Below are 12,681 nucleotides of genomic sequence, written 5' to 3'. Positions count from 1 at the left end.
GGTGGCATTAGCAAAAGCACTGTGTCTTACAGTAATAGCTCCTCAACTTGCAGAAACATAAACTCTCCTGTGCGCTCTGCCTTGCTCTAGTTGGGCCCTGCTTTGCATGTGATTTTAATCTAAGTAGTAGATTAAAGACTGCATTTTAGTTGGTAGCAGCCATTTTTGCAGTAGATAAAGTTGGGTAGCAGCTGAAAAATCTGTTAGTGCTGTGAACCTTGGAGAATGGAGCACAACTTTCAGTCAGACCCACCTGTCTCCTTAGTTAAAGCTTTTCTTTGTCTATAGAGAGGGCTTTTCAGTCATACAGGTTGGCTGCAGTGACAGTGACTTCTTTGAACATTTCTATGGGTTAGGGCATCCACAGCTTCTCTAGACAACCTGTCCCAGTGTCTTACTAGCCTCATAGTAAATAATTTTTTCCTTGTTTCTAATCTAAATCTTCTCTCTCTTAGTTCAAAACTATTACCCTTTGCCCTGTCTCTACAAGTGCTGGTAACAAAACATCTTTCCATCTTTCTTAGAAGTCCTCCTTATTTAAAGGCCACAATAAACTCTCCCAAAGCCTTTTGTTCTGCAACCTGAAGGACCTCAAGTCCCTCAGCCTTTCTCCATTGGAGAGATGTTCTGTCCTTCTATCTTCATATCTGTTCTCTGGATCCACTCCAACATTTCCATGTCTTGTCTTTTACTCAGGGTGCTGGGGACACCCAGAACTGGACACAGTACTCCAGGTGAGGTCTTATGAGAATGGAGCAGGTGGGGAAAAGTCACCTCCCCTGACATGTTGGACAGGCATTGTTTTATCCCTCCCTCCCGAAAATTACTTTTGACTGTGTTTGTTTCCTAACTTATTTCCTTTATCTGTAAAGGCCCTGTAAATGGCATGTTTGACTTGTAGCATCAATCCTCAGTATTGCCAAATACAAAATCCAATGTGTTCATCCAAGTCAGACACAAATCTAAGGACAGACAATCAGATTTCCAGTAGCTGAAGATGAAGTTCATGTTGTGGGAGATGGAACTCAATAACTGTTTCCTAGTAGTGCAGAGAAGAAAGCTGACTTGTTGTAGAGTACTTAATTCAGTTCCATGATGCATTTTGCACTCTTTTTCAGACTATGAGCTGAACACCTGTCAAATGTCTTACCAGGCAGAACCTAAAAGTTACCCTAGCTTTTACATTTGATGTTTATTTTGTGAGTAAAGAGTAAATTGTCTTTCAGTTTTACTCATTATGTGGCATCTGTAGAACTGTTTTATAACTTACCTAAGGAGTCTTTTATTTTTCATGAGACACAGACTCTGATATATTTTTATGGGTGAATGTTTATAGCTACGATCAAATCTTTTCCATCGTCTTCTCAAGCATTTTTATGTTTACATCAATCTTGATTCTTTTAATTTTTTCTGTAAGTTTTCTTCCTCTATTACCTTTTTCCACTATTCATCATTGATGAATACTTAATTTAAAACATTCAGAGTATTGCCAGCTACTTCTAATAAATGCTGCATTTTGCTTGAAAGCCCATGTCTTCAAAAGTATTCTATAAGCTGACTTTTTAAGCTTATATAAGCTTAAACTGCATCTATAAGCTGATGCAGTTATTTACTGCATAGAGTAGATTTTGTGAAATAAGCAATTTTTTATCTGTGTGGCTTGGGGAATACTGAAGGTTCCTGTTCTTCCCAGATGCACCTGTTGTTTTGAAGAGCTGTTGGAAGATGTAGGAATAAAAAAGGTCTAATCACTATTACCACTTTGTCAAAATAAATTACTTTCCAAGTTGCACTCACTAGTATATTGCAGAATCCAAAGAAACTGATTACCTTTTTATGTCTTGTAGAAGAACACAACTCTTTTCTCTCACTAACTGCTAAGAATATTGATTTTTATCTGGATTTGTTGCTTAAGTATATACTACTTGTTAACTTTCTGTTCTGAAGCTTACACTGACTTCATGTATTAAGTGCAATTTTTTCATAGTTGGATGTTTGCTGCTGGATTAACTAACTACTCAAGACTTCTTTGTGCTGCTTATCAGTAGCTCTCAAATTCAGGACAGGAAGAACAAGAAAAAACTGCCATGTAAAATCTGAAAACTAAGAATCAGAACAAGATAGCCAGTGTACTTCTGAAAATTATCTCTAGCTCCCCAGATATTTTGAATCTGAGGCAGCCATGCTTCTCTAAGCTCTTCCTCCATAACTCTTGCTCTTGATGATAATGGTACCTTACGGTACCGTGGCATAACAAGAACTTGTTTCTTCTCCTTTTATCATTTTGGCTATGAATTTACAAATTTAGAAGTGAGTGCAGTGGGCTGGATCATGTAGTCAAGCAATTAAAAGCACCAAGGAGGATATTAGTGGCTAATGCCACACCTGAAGTAGCCTAAAAGTGTGTTGTGATCTCAAGAGAGGTGGTGTGTTGTCAGGGGATTTGTCATAGAGCTGTAAATCTGGCTCCAAGTGTTCCCTGTTCAACCTGCAGCACCCTCCTACATGAAGATGGTGGTGGAGACAGTCTGTATCTGAGTCAGAGTATGTTGCTAGTTACTTCTTTTAGCACATACACCAGCCTGGCAGAGGGCTTGTTATGCTCTTAATATCTAGTTAGGGTAGTCCCCTTCTCCTCCCAGACCCCTCCAGTGGCGTAGGTAAATAAAAAATAATTCAGTGTTTCAGAAAAGAGAATTGGAAGAGTTTAATAAAAATGAAATTGAGAATTCAGGTTAAAATCCTGGTTTTGTGCTGTTCTTTAAAAAACAAGATGGCATGTTTTCCTGCCACGAACACGTGCACCGTCAGATTGCCACAGTACTTCTGCACCTCATTTGAAATACTCTGCATGTGTAACTATCTGTTTAATCTGAAACCTTGATTTCAACTCCTAAATGGCATTGTATCTTGTATTACAGCTACTCTGAAGGGCACTCAGGATGAATTAAACAAGAAAGCACTTCAGACTTTGGAGAGGTGAGTAGAAAACTGCAGATTCTTTCACTGTGTATTTCTTTGGGTGAATTCAGAATAATTGTTGGTTTTAATGTGTTTTTTTTTCTTCTACGTAATGCTTTCTTGCCCAGTAGTTCAAAAACAGTTCAGCATAGTCTGTGGTGGTCAAAAGCAATGATAATTTGGTTGAATATCCCAGGCAGCAGTATACGTTCTTCCATTGAACAGAAATAGCCCCAGATAAGCTGCAGTGTGATCTACTGTGCTGGAGGATGCAGCTTCCTCACATGAAGGCAGCAGGCACATGTGGAAAGCTGGGTTTGCCTCCATTCCAGTGTGAAATGGGCTTTAACTCCCATTTCCCTCATGGTGGGAAAGTACCTTCACCATCAGGCTGTTGGCTGCTATGGGGTGACCTGGCAGAAGTGCACATAACAGGGTGGGGATAATTGCATCTCCTACACGACCTGTTGTATGAAAAAGGAGCTATGGAATTAGCAGTATAGGGTATTAACCACTCATTTGTTCTTCACCATTGTATTTTCTGGGGTAGTCTGATCCAGTGGTTCTGCCCTGAAAGTGTCTGTGAATTTAACTTCATTGCAACTACAGTTACCTCTAGCAAAACTGCTTGGGTTAAAAATAATTTGTGTCAGTTCTTTTATGGTAGATAGGGGAGGTGTGAACTTCCTGACTCTCTTACAGCTAAGCTGCACCATCCAAAATATGCTAGGTGGTGTTTGAGCACTTAATATTTGACTTGTAAATTTGACATGACTAAATGTAGATGCCTACCATTGTTGGATGGCAAATAAATGGAAGCTTATTTGGTTTAAGCCTTGAGTTGAAGTATCTAATTCTAGGTTTGATGTGGTTATGAATCCTTTACAAAGCTGAAAAAAACTTGAGATCTCTGGTATCTCAAATTACAGATGTAGCAAGTTGAATATCTTACTGGATCTTAGCTGTTCTTCTGATGCTGAGCAAGGAGGTATCCATCATGTTTGTCTTGCACAGGTTTTCCAGTGGTTGCAAGAGCATGTAGTATGAGAAAACCACAGATCTAGTTCAGGATATTAGCTCTATGGAGATCTGAAAGATAAAATTTCAAAAAGCAATTTACTCAGGCACTTTTTAGATCACAAGTATACTTAAAGTCACACTAGTTCCTGGAGTCCAATGTAATACTTTCACTACTGCCCAATTTTGATGTAATTTCAGAGCTGCAGGGCTTTTAAGCTGCATTTATTTTTATCCTTCGACCTTTCCCACTGTCTGTGTCTTGTTTTCATGGTATCATAACTCTAGCTAGGAAGCAGACAAGCTTCTAGCCAAGCATCAGGCACTCAAAGTTTAGCCAACAGGGATGCTGTGACAATGAGCTGGTTAGTAGTGTCTTCCTGAATGTCTGAGTTTGTTTTCTTTCTTTTCCTTGTCATTGTGTTTCACCTGTTTTTAAAGTACATGTATGTTCTCTCAGGCTGTGGTTTGGCCTGTAGCAGTCTTTGTAAGTGACCTTTTCAGCTGGAAGCTTGGATCAAATATTTTTCTAATACCTTTTGAGGACACTGAGCAGTAAAGTAAAAACCCTTTTTATTTCCAAAACCACCATCAATCTCTTCTCCCATACACCCATGTGAACTTTACCCTGTTATTTATTGTTGGGAGAGGCTTCTGAAGGTTTCATGGGAGCTGCTTGCTAAAGAGGTGGCTCATCCTGTTCACCAGCTTAGGGTAGAGCTGGGGGTGGATTGCGTTTGTGTTTGTTTATTTATTCATTTAAGTGGGGGAGAAATTAGTGACTTTCCTGTACTAATTGCATGTTAAGGCCTTTGGCATTGCTTCAGAATCCTTGCCTTGCAGAGTTACAAGACACCTCCCATCCATGTTAAATTAATTAGTTCTGGAGTTGTTAGGTATAAAAGTCAACTCCAACAGCTTCTTGCTCACAGGCCCAGGCAGCATTTGAAAAGTGGCTGCCATTAGAATGGTTTGTGGTTTGTTTCCTGAAGTAATTCTTTGATTTTTGCTTGTTGGTTTGTTATTAGAAAATGCATCGTTTTGGCAGGGTTTTTAGCCACCAGCCTTGTCAGTCTGTCGTTTCCTTCTTATAAAGATGTTAATCATGCTTGATTTGGGCAGGGCAAAGCAGGTGCAGTCTTCCTTGGTGTCCTGGAACACAGCCCAGAAAGAGGTCAGGAACAGCAGTTGGCTCTGAGAGACCTTCCTCTTCTCCATCTCTCCCATGTGAAGTGGTTCCTAGCAGAGCTAGGAGTGAGCTCTGTGGATCTGTGAGGGGATAATCCACTGGTCCCTGGGCTGCTGATGTGGCTTGAGCCTGTGCCCTATGTTGCTCCTAGGTTAGATCCCCAAAACTCAGTTTTCACATTGCCTTGGTTAATGGTTTCTCCACAAGCTCAGACTGCAGTTTCATGTTGAACACAGTCTGAGTGGGACAGTTCTGTCCTGATTGTCCATCCCTGCTCCTTACCATACCCAAGCCTCTGTGAAGAGCCTCCACATCCCTTTCCAGAGACACTGCAGCATTCATTAGCCAAGGGATCACTGCAGGCACACTGGTGCCTGCTATTGACTAAAAGGTTATATTGAGGAGGTCCAAGCTTGAGACATAAGGGCTTTGTTCCAGGCTCAGCTCCTGCAGTCAAATGTTCATTCCTCTGTCACTGTCTTCCCTTTCCAAATTAGGAATCCACTGCCAATGATTAGACTAGATGCTGCAGGGTACAGGATGCTTTGTGTGCTTGAGCAGTAGCTCACATCATGGGCTCCTGATCTTGAATTCTGCACATCCTCATAGCTGCAATAATAGCAGAAACAATTAGTTTTTCAGTGTTAGCCTCACTCTCACCTATGACTTGAAAAGTGTCAATATAGGAACAAACTGGATCTCCCTCACCTGAATGACTTAAAGCTTTAACGGGTCTGTCATGAGCTTGTAGTTATTTTCCCCATATCAGTTATGAAAGTTTCAATACATTAAGTGGCGTTTAATAAGGAGCATGTAGCTTGTGTAACATCCTGGCAGTTGTGTTTCTCACACTTGGTCCTGTGAGCCTGGCTTAGCCAGGCCACCACTGATGTGCTTTTTGTCTAGTTTCAATGTGGTCACCCATTACTGGACTGGGGTTTGTTCTGTGCTTGTGTGTGTCTTATGGCAAAGCAGTTCTGCAAAGCACAACCTAATGATTACTTTTCTTTTTGTATTGTGTGGTTGTTGTAAAAGAGCACGTGACTTGGCCCCAGAAGATCACCAAATCATCCTCTACCTCTCACTGCAGCTGGCTCTTGTCAGACAGGTATGTGCAATTATTGACAACCACTGAGTGATGAGAGGGGTGGGAGAAAGTCCAATTGAACAAGCCCCAGCCTTGTTAAGCAGAGTCCATTCCTTCCTACATTGTATTTGATATCAATCAGCATATGTTCGTGTAAGATATTCTTTAGTTATTATTTTTAAATGGTAATTCTGTAGGACATTAGACAACCTTCCCTAGGGCATGCATTCAGCTCTGACTGGTAAGCAATGCTGTTCCCTCCTGGAGTAACTTTGTCCAAGCAGGGCAAACGAGGTGTGCTTATTCCTGTTCCCTGGGTATCATGCTGTGTCCTGCTGCAGGACACTCCAGAGGCTCTCTTGTTACTGCTGGTTCTGTATCATGCCAGACTGCATGCTGTCTGCACTGGGGATTGCTTTATTCCATACTTGGGCACGTTCAGCGTGAGGCTTTGATGGGTGCTGGAGCTCTGCAGTGAGTGGGATTAGTTGGCGTTTGAGTGCTGCTGCAGGTGTTAACTCATAAAAAATAAGCTGATCAGAAAATACACTGCACTGCCTTACAGGAAAAACATTTGGGCTGTGCTTTATTTTTCTGTCCCTTCTCTTCATAACTGGAGTGTTTTTTATTTCTCTGTCCTTTCTGCTTAAAAGACAAAGCCTTTATTGGAACAGCCCCTATTTTTAAAATGCTTTTTAAGCTAGATCTGAAATTTCATCATCACCATAGTTTCCTTCTTTGCCAGGCTTTCTTCTTGCTGCAGTTTCCTCTCCTTGAGGAATCAAACAGTTGGATCCTTCTTACTTTCTTGAGCTAGTTAGGGGCATGTTTGTTCATTAGGTTAAACTAATTGTTCCTTGACAGCCCACTCTTGATAATGCCACTTTCGTAACCCTTTCATAATGAGAGCAGTATGTTGTGAGGAAGCCTGCAATAAGAAAGGATAATTAAAATGGCTTATTTAACTTTATCATCTGCGTACTGGCTGCCGTATGATGCTCTTTGCTCAGGGTCTTTCATTAAAAAATATCCAGCTGCCCTTCTTTCTCTTACAGCTCTTGCCTTTTAGGGAGGTTGTCTGATCTCCTGCCTCTTCTGCTTCTTGCCATGAGTAAAAGCACGGCAGCTTTTCAACTGCTATCCTTAAAAATAAAATCAAGATTTTTGTGGTTATTGGTTCTTTGTTGTTTTCACAACAAAGCTGTGAAAGTTGGTCCACTGTAATTTAACTCATTGCCCTTTCTTTTTCTCCAGTTGTGGTCTGTCTTCACAGTGCTGTTTAAGAGCACGTAACCAGATACCTCATTTCATCGTTTCCCTTTCCTCTTGTTCTTTCCATTCGTTCTCTTGTCCTCATGCTCACTTTCTTCTTTGTCTCCCTCACCTTTGTATTTTCATCCTTGGTGTTTGGCCAGTTGCCCCTGCTACCACAGGTGTGTGATCTAAGTGTGTTTATTTGGTGTCAGCCTGACCCCTGCGATGCTGCTCCTGCTCTTCTCCATGTAGTGAGATATAAATCTTTAACGCATGCTTGGAGAGAGAGGAGATACCTGACCCATCTTTATTTTTAGACTGCTGTAAAATATCCTACTCTTCTTTTGCCAGTTTACTTAATGATAAACATTTGGTAATGCATTTTTAATATCCTTAATTATTTAAAGTATCTAATATATTATCTTTCTGATTAACTGAAAGATAAATGATACCTTTTTTTGGGTAGATTGCATTAACTATTGAACATCACAGTCAGGGCTTTCATCAGGTAGATGCTACAGTACCAACAAATCAGGCATTCCTACACAGTAGGTTATATTATAATACCTGAATGATATTCTCCTCAGATAGACCTTTTTGTTTCCCTAGTCAAGGTCAATAAATGAGGTAACCTTACCCAACACTGAAAAACCTTGGTATCAGCTTGCATAGATAAGAGAACATTTTCATGGAACAAAGCAAGAGAGGCAACTGACTGGTAGAGTGCCAAGCAAAGTTGGAGCAATTGACCTTCCATGGAAGGCTCTGTACATGTGCAACAGCACTTGTCTCTGTCAGCACTGAGCAAAAGAGAGGGGAAATGGAAAAGCATAAACTTCCCTCTGACACACAAGGAGGACATGACAATAGGAACAATAGTTATAAAAGATTTTCACAGAGCTGGCAGTTGAAAACCACCAGCAAACAAAATGAAAGATGGTGATCAGCTTTGTGTTTGTGTGTGTGGCTCTGTCTTACTGACCACCAGAGGCACTGGGAGGTCTCCTGTGCCTCCTGGAGGGTCAGCCCAGCATTTTACAGTGGATTTTTTCAACAAAACTCAGAGTAGAATACCCTTTTCTGTAAGGAGGCTTTCAAGGTGGTTTTCTCCCAGACTTGAAGTGCCACAAGGCCAAAGTCAATGGTGATCTCCACTTGCAGCTCCTGGCTGACAGCAGGCTGAGCTGATCAACAAATGAGACTTTTAGCTCCCAGCTCCTGGCGGCTGCTTCAGCTGCTTCTCTTGTTTCTGTGGTAACAGCATTTGGATCAGCAAAAACAAGGTAGAATGAACATTTTAAAGCTCACTGGTTTTAATGCCTTGCCTAGTCTTTTATCAGGCCAGTTTCTATGGAAATGACTCTAGCAAATCAGTGCTCCTGTTAATTTTAAGTGCTGGTTCCCTTCTTGTTTTTGACGGTGGTGTTGTTTTTGACCTTGAATGCCAATGTAAATCAGTATTGAATACATAAAAGCAACACAAGGGGAGATGGGACATGTTCCATTTTAATACTTGATTTAATTTGACCTTTATTTGCATGAAAATAGGAAGGGAAAGACAGCCAGGGGTCAGGAGCTGAGAATTAAAGGTCTCACAAGTTTCATCTGTGGGCTGCCAACAGACCTGACGTTTCAAGTGCAAAACCCCAAAAAACACCTACTGCCTTCCAAAGTGTCTGAATGGAGAAATAAGACAGACATTGATTAAGACACCAGAGAAAATATTTCAGCAGATTTCTCCAGTTTTTATTCTGGTTTCCAGAATGCAAAGCTACTGACTTTTCTTTGCCCGAGGAAGGGAGCTCTCTTCTAGCAAAAATGGAGAGATGCTTCTCTCTGTGACTGCTGGTTGTAGCTAGGTCTGCTCTCTGTTTCTTCCAGACCAGATAGTGCCACCTGTGCTGAACAGCAGTGTACTGCTTTTCTGTCTAGGTCCTGGCCTCGATTTTTTTTCCAGTGATTACAATAAGATTGTAGTAAGAATTAAGTAATAACCCATCTCACAGATATGTCCACATCTGCTTTTCTGAAGTTCTGGTGGACTGTTGCAGGTCTGTTTTCAATGGAAGCTCTTGCCTGTCAGTAAGGCTTTCTTCTTTCTATAATCCCCATACTATAAAAAGAGATGGAAGGGATAGTTTTAAAGGTTAATTAATTGTAACTCACAACAGAAGTGAAATTATAAGGCCTGAAAACTTCTCTAATGAGTTCCTGTTTCATTTGTCATTTTAAATATGCAAGTGCATTGTACTGTTGGGAATTTTTTTTTAACACTCATAGAGTTTTCCTTTTTATACCTGCAGTTGTAATATTCTAGCATTGCTTTTGAGGAAGCATACAGCATTATTGAAATAAATCCTGTTATATAAGAGGGAGCCTAAATAATCCATATCGTGGCATTATTTTTGTAGTGCTGCAAGATGTGGTTTCTGGGATACTGCAGTTATCTTTGCTTCCTAATCATTGTGATCTGAATAAACCTGTCTGCCAGGCAGAACACGTGTGATTATTTATTAACAGAAAGATGAATCAGGGAAAAGGTAGCATCTTGTAATTGCAGGCCTGACTTGGACCTGCTGTCCCACTGAAATAAGATTACTCTTAAGCACAGCACTTGTAGGGAATTTAAACTGGCAGCCTGTCTCTGATACAGACCTGAAGTTCCAGGGTGCCATCTGGCCTGGTTTCTTCCATCTTTCTCTTATTACATCGCTACTTAAATAAATAAGCTGTGGCATCTGTCAATAGATTGATCTCTGCTTTTCAAGCAAGTTTGTGTTGACTGCTGCCAAATATTTTGCCTTTATTGTTCTAAAATTTTATTTTCCGTTTTGTTGTCTGTTGCAGGTTGTTGTTTTGTATAATGCTTCCCATAAAGGAACAGTCCCTTTGTATTATCAAAGGGTATTTTTCTTACTGTGTTTTGTCCTCTGTTTCTAATTACGCAGCAATCTGTGTAGGCTTCTAATGGTGTTACAGCACTAAGAAACCTTTTGGAGCTCAAATTAAACAATCAGTTGTCAGGGAAGCATGATTAACTTCCAGAACCAGCCACTGCCTGTGATTCTGATGGTACAGGAAGGGAGTACTGAAATGGGATGTAGCTGTTGCAAGCCTTGTGCTATAGAACATAAAACTATGTTTTAGTTTACATCGATTTCAACAATATGTGACAGGAGCAACCAAAATGACTTTTCTGTGTTGCTTTATTCCAACAGAGTCAGAAAGCTTTTTTGATACCTGGCATCTGTTACAGCTATGAACTTGCAGTTGTGTGATTGTTTTTTGCACACAAAAAACAAAGTCTCAATGACTTAGTTTGCATGTTCACATTCAAAGAAGGTCAAGTATCCTTAAAATTTGATATATCTCAGTAAAGACAGTAGTTTGCAAGTATTGTTTTCTGATTCATACTAGCAAATTAGGATCACCCTCCAGAGTCTTTGAACAGAGTCATAAAATGGTTGAGTTTGGAGGAGACCTCTGGAGATCACTTAGTTCAAAGGATGGTCTGCTGGAACAATTTACTTAAAGCCCCCTCCAGTTGTTTGGTTTACAGATTTTCTTTTTATTTCTAATGAGCTTCCTTTGCTCCAAACTTGGAATTTCTTTACAACTACTGGTCTGAGACAGAGGAATAGAAAAAATCAGGGATGTTTTCAGTCTTGAGTGCAAGAAGACTTCTGATAGCAGCTTTATTTTAGCAAGTCAAATTGATGTACCTCTGCTATGCCTACTGAAGAACTTTCTGGACAGGCAGATTTGGTTCTCATGCCTGTTGTCCTTCTTCTAAGTTGTCTTGTCATTGCCAGTGTTTTTACATTGTAAGAAAGCCTGTCCTGCTAAGCTGCTGGAGGAACATGGGTGATTTAAGCCAAAAAGTTTATTTTTGCAGTAGTCTATAATAACATGTGGTTAAAGTAGCTCCACTGACCAGCAATTATTCACTAAAGCTAAGCACTCTGTCATATATCCCAACCTGAATCTAGGCCAGGACATTCAGCAGTTCTGAAGCTGTGGGCCAGATGCCAGTTGGGATTATGTCTGTGGAGCAGTCGTACTCATCTTCCAGACTTGCATGGAGTTAACAGTAATGGAGTAGCTAAGTGCTTTGGCTTGCATGTGCTCAGTAGGAATGCAGTGTCACTTGGATATTAGGATGAAGTTGTCCCATGTACAGAATAAGTGCTGTGTTCCCAGAAGTATGCCTGGGGTCTAGATTATTATCCACCTCTGTTGTAACTGCAGGCAGTGCAGTGTATTTGTTGCTTTCCTTAATTAGGAGAGACCTGTTTTCCTGAGTGATCTGGAGAAGCAGTGGGGATTTGACCCTGGTGGCATGCCAAGGCAGGAGAACATCTCCAGACCTTTGCTAGGTGGGAAGCTTTTGCAGAAAAGAAGAAGGAAATCCATCCCTTATAAGGGAAACAGAGGGAAGTCTATAGGAGGAAAAAAATTTTACATTTTTCTGGTTTATTTGCTGCAGCCTTCCAGGGTATAACACAGATCTGAAATAATTTAAGTAAGAGTAGTTTCAGACACTAGAGAATCTTAAAAAAAATCCTCCATATAAAACTTATTGCTAGCTAAAGGAAAGAAAGTCTACTAAGTTCTCTTCTGAACTGATAGCCTAAAATAGGATATTGGATCATGAAGAGCATATGATATACTAGCATTCATTATAGATGTTTTCTGCCAAGTGAGACTTGATTCTAATGCCATGCTGCTGCCGAGAGTGTTAGGACTACTCTTTATATTGCTGCTTGCACAGATTTTTATGTTTTTTTCTGACTGCATTTTGAATCCTGACTTTACCTCTAAACATTCAAGCTCAATTTTTGTATTCTTGATTGTTCTTTGTGAAAGACCTTGTACAGCCATCACAAAAGACAAAATGCAACAGAGATGTGTAATACTCTGACCCAGGTGAAGAGTCAGCCACCCATCCTAGAAAATGGAGCTGAGAATTGTAGTGGATCTGTGTACAGCACAGAAGCACCATGCCACAGTAAGAAGGGATTGATTGGATCAGGTCTGCTGGTCCTGTTTATAAGCAGTGATTTAGAAATTCTGCAGACTCCTTTCTCTAGAATGTGTAGGTTTTTTCAAGCAGTGCAGTCTGTTAATTTTGGCAAGCTGTTCAGATAGTAGAACTCTTTCTCATAAGGTGCCT

At 40.4% G+C, this 12,681-nt stretch overlaps 1 protein-coding gene across 2 annotated transcripts in view; it reads left to right on the top strand.

Moving 5' to 3' along the window:
• Positions 1-12,681, top strand: part of TTC7A (tetratricopeptide repeat domain 7A) — a 170,372-nt gene that overhangs the window by 67,536 nt on the left and 90,155 nt on the right. For both annotated transcript variants that reach the window (XM_030446792.1, XM_030446793.1), the window contains 2 exons: positions 2,922-2,979; positions 6,203-6,275. In XM_030446792.1, the coding sequence (XP_030302652.1) occupies positions 2,922-2,979; positions 6,203-6,275 (131 nt within the window). The remainder of the gene's footprint in view (positions 1-2,921; positions 2,980-6,202; positions 6,276-12,681) is intronic.

The sequence above is a fragment of the Calypte anna genome, chromosome 3 (genome assembly GCF_003957555.1).
Source record: "Calypte anna isolate BGI_N300 chromosome 3, bCalAnn1_v1.p, whole genome shotgun sequence".
In the NCBI taxonomy this organism is placed as follows: Eukaryota; Metazoa; Chordata; class Aves; order Apodiformes; family Trochilidae; genus Calypte; species Calypte anna.
Note: the sequence above shows the minus strand (reverse complement) of the source record. Positions and strands in the feature narration are given on the sequence as shown.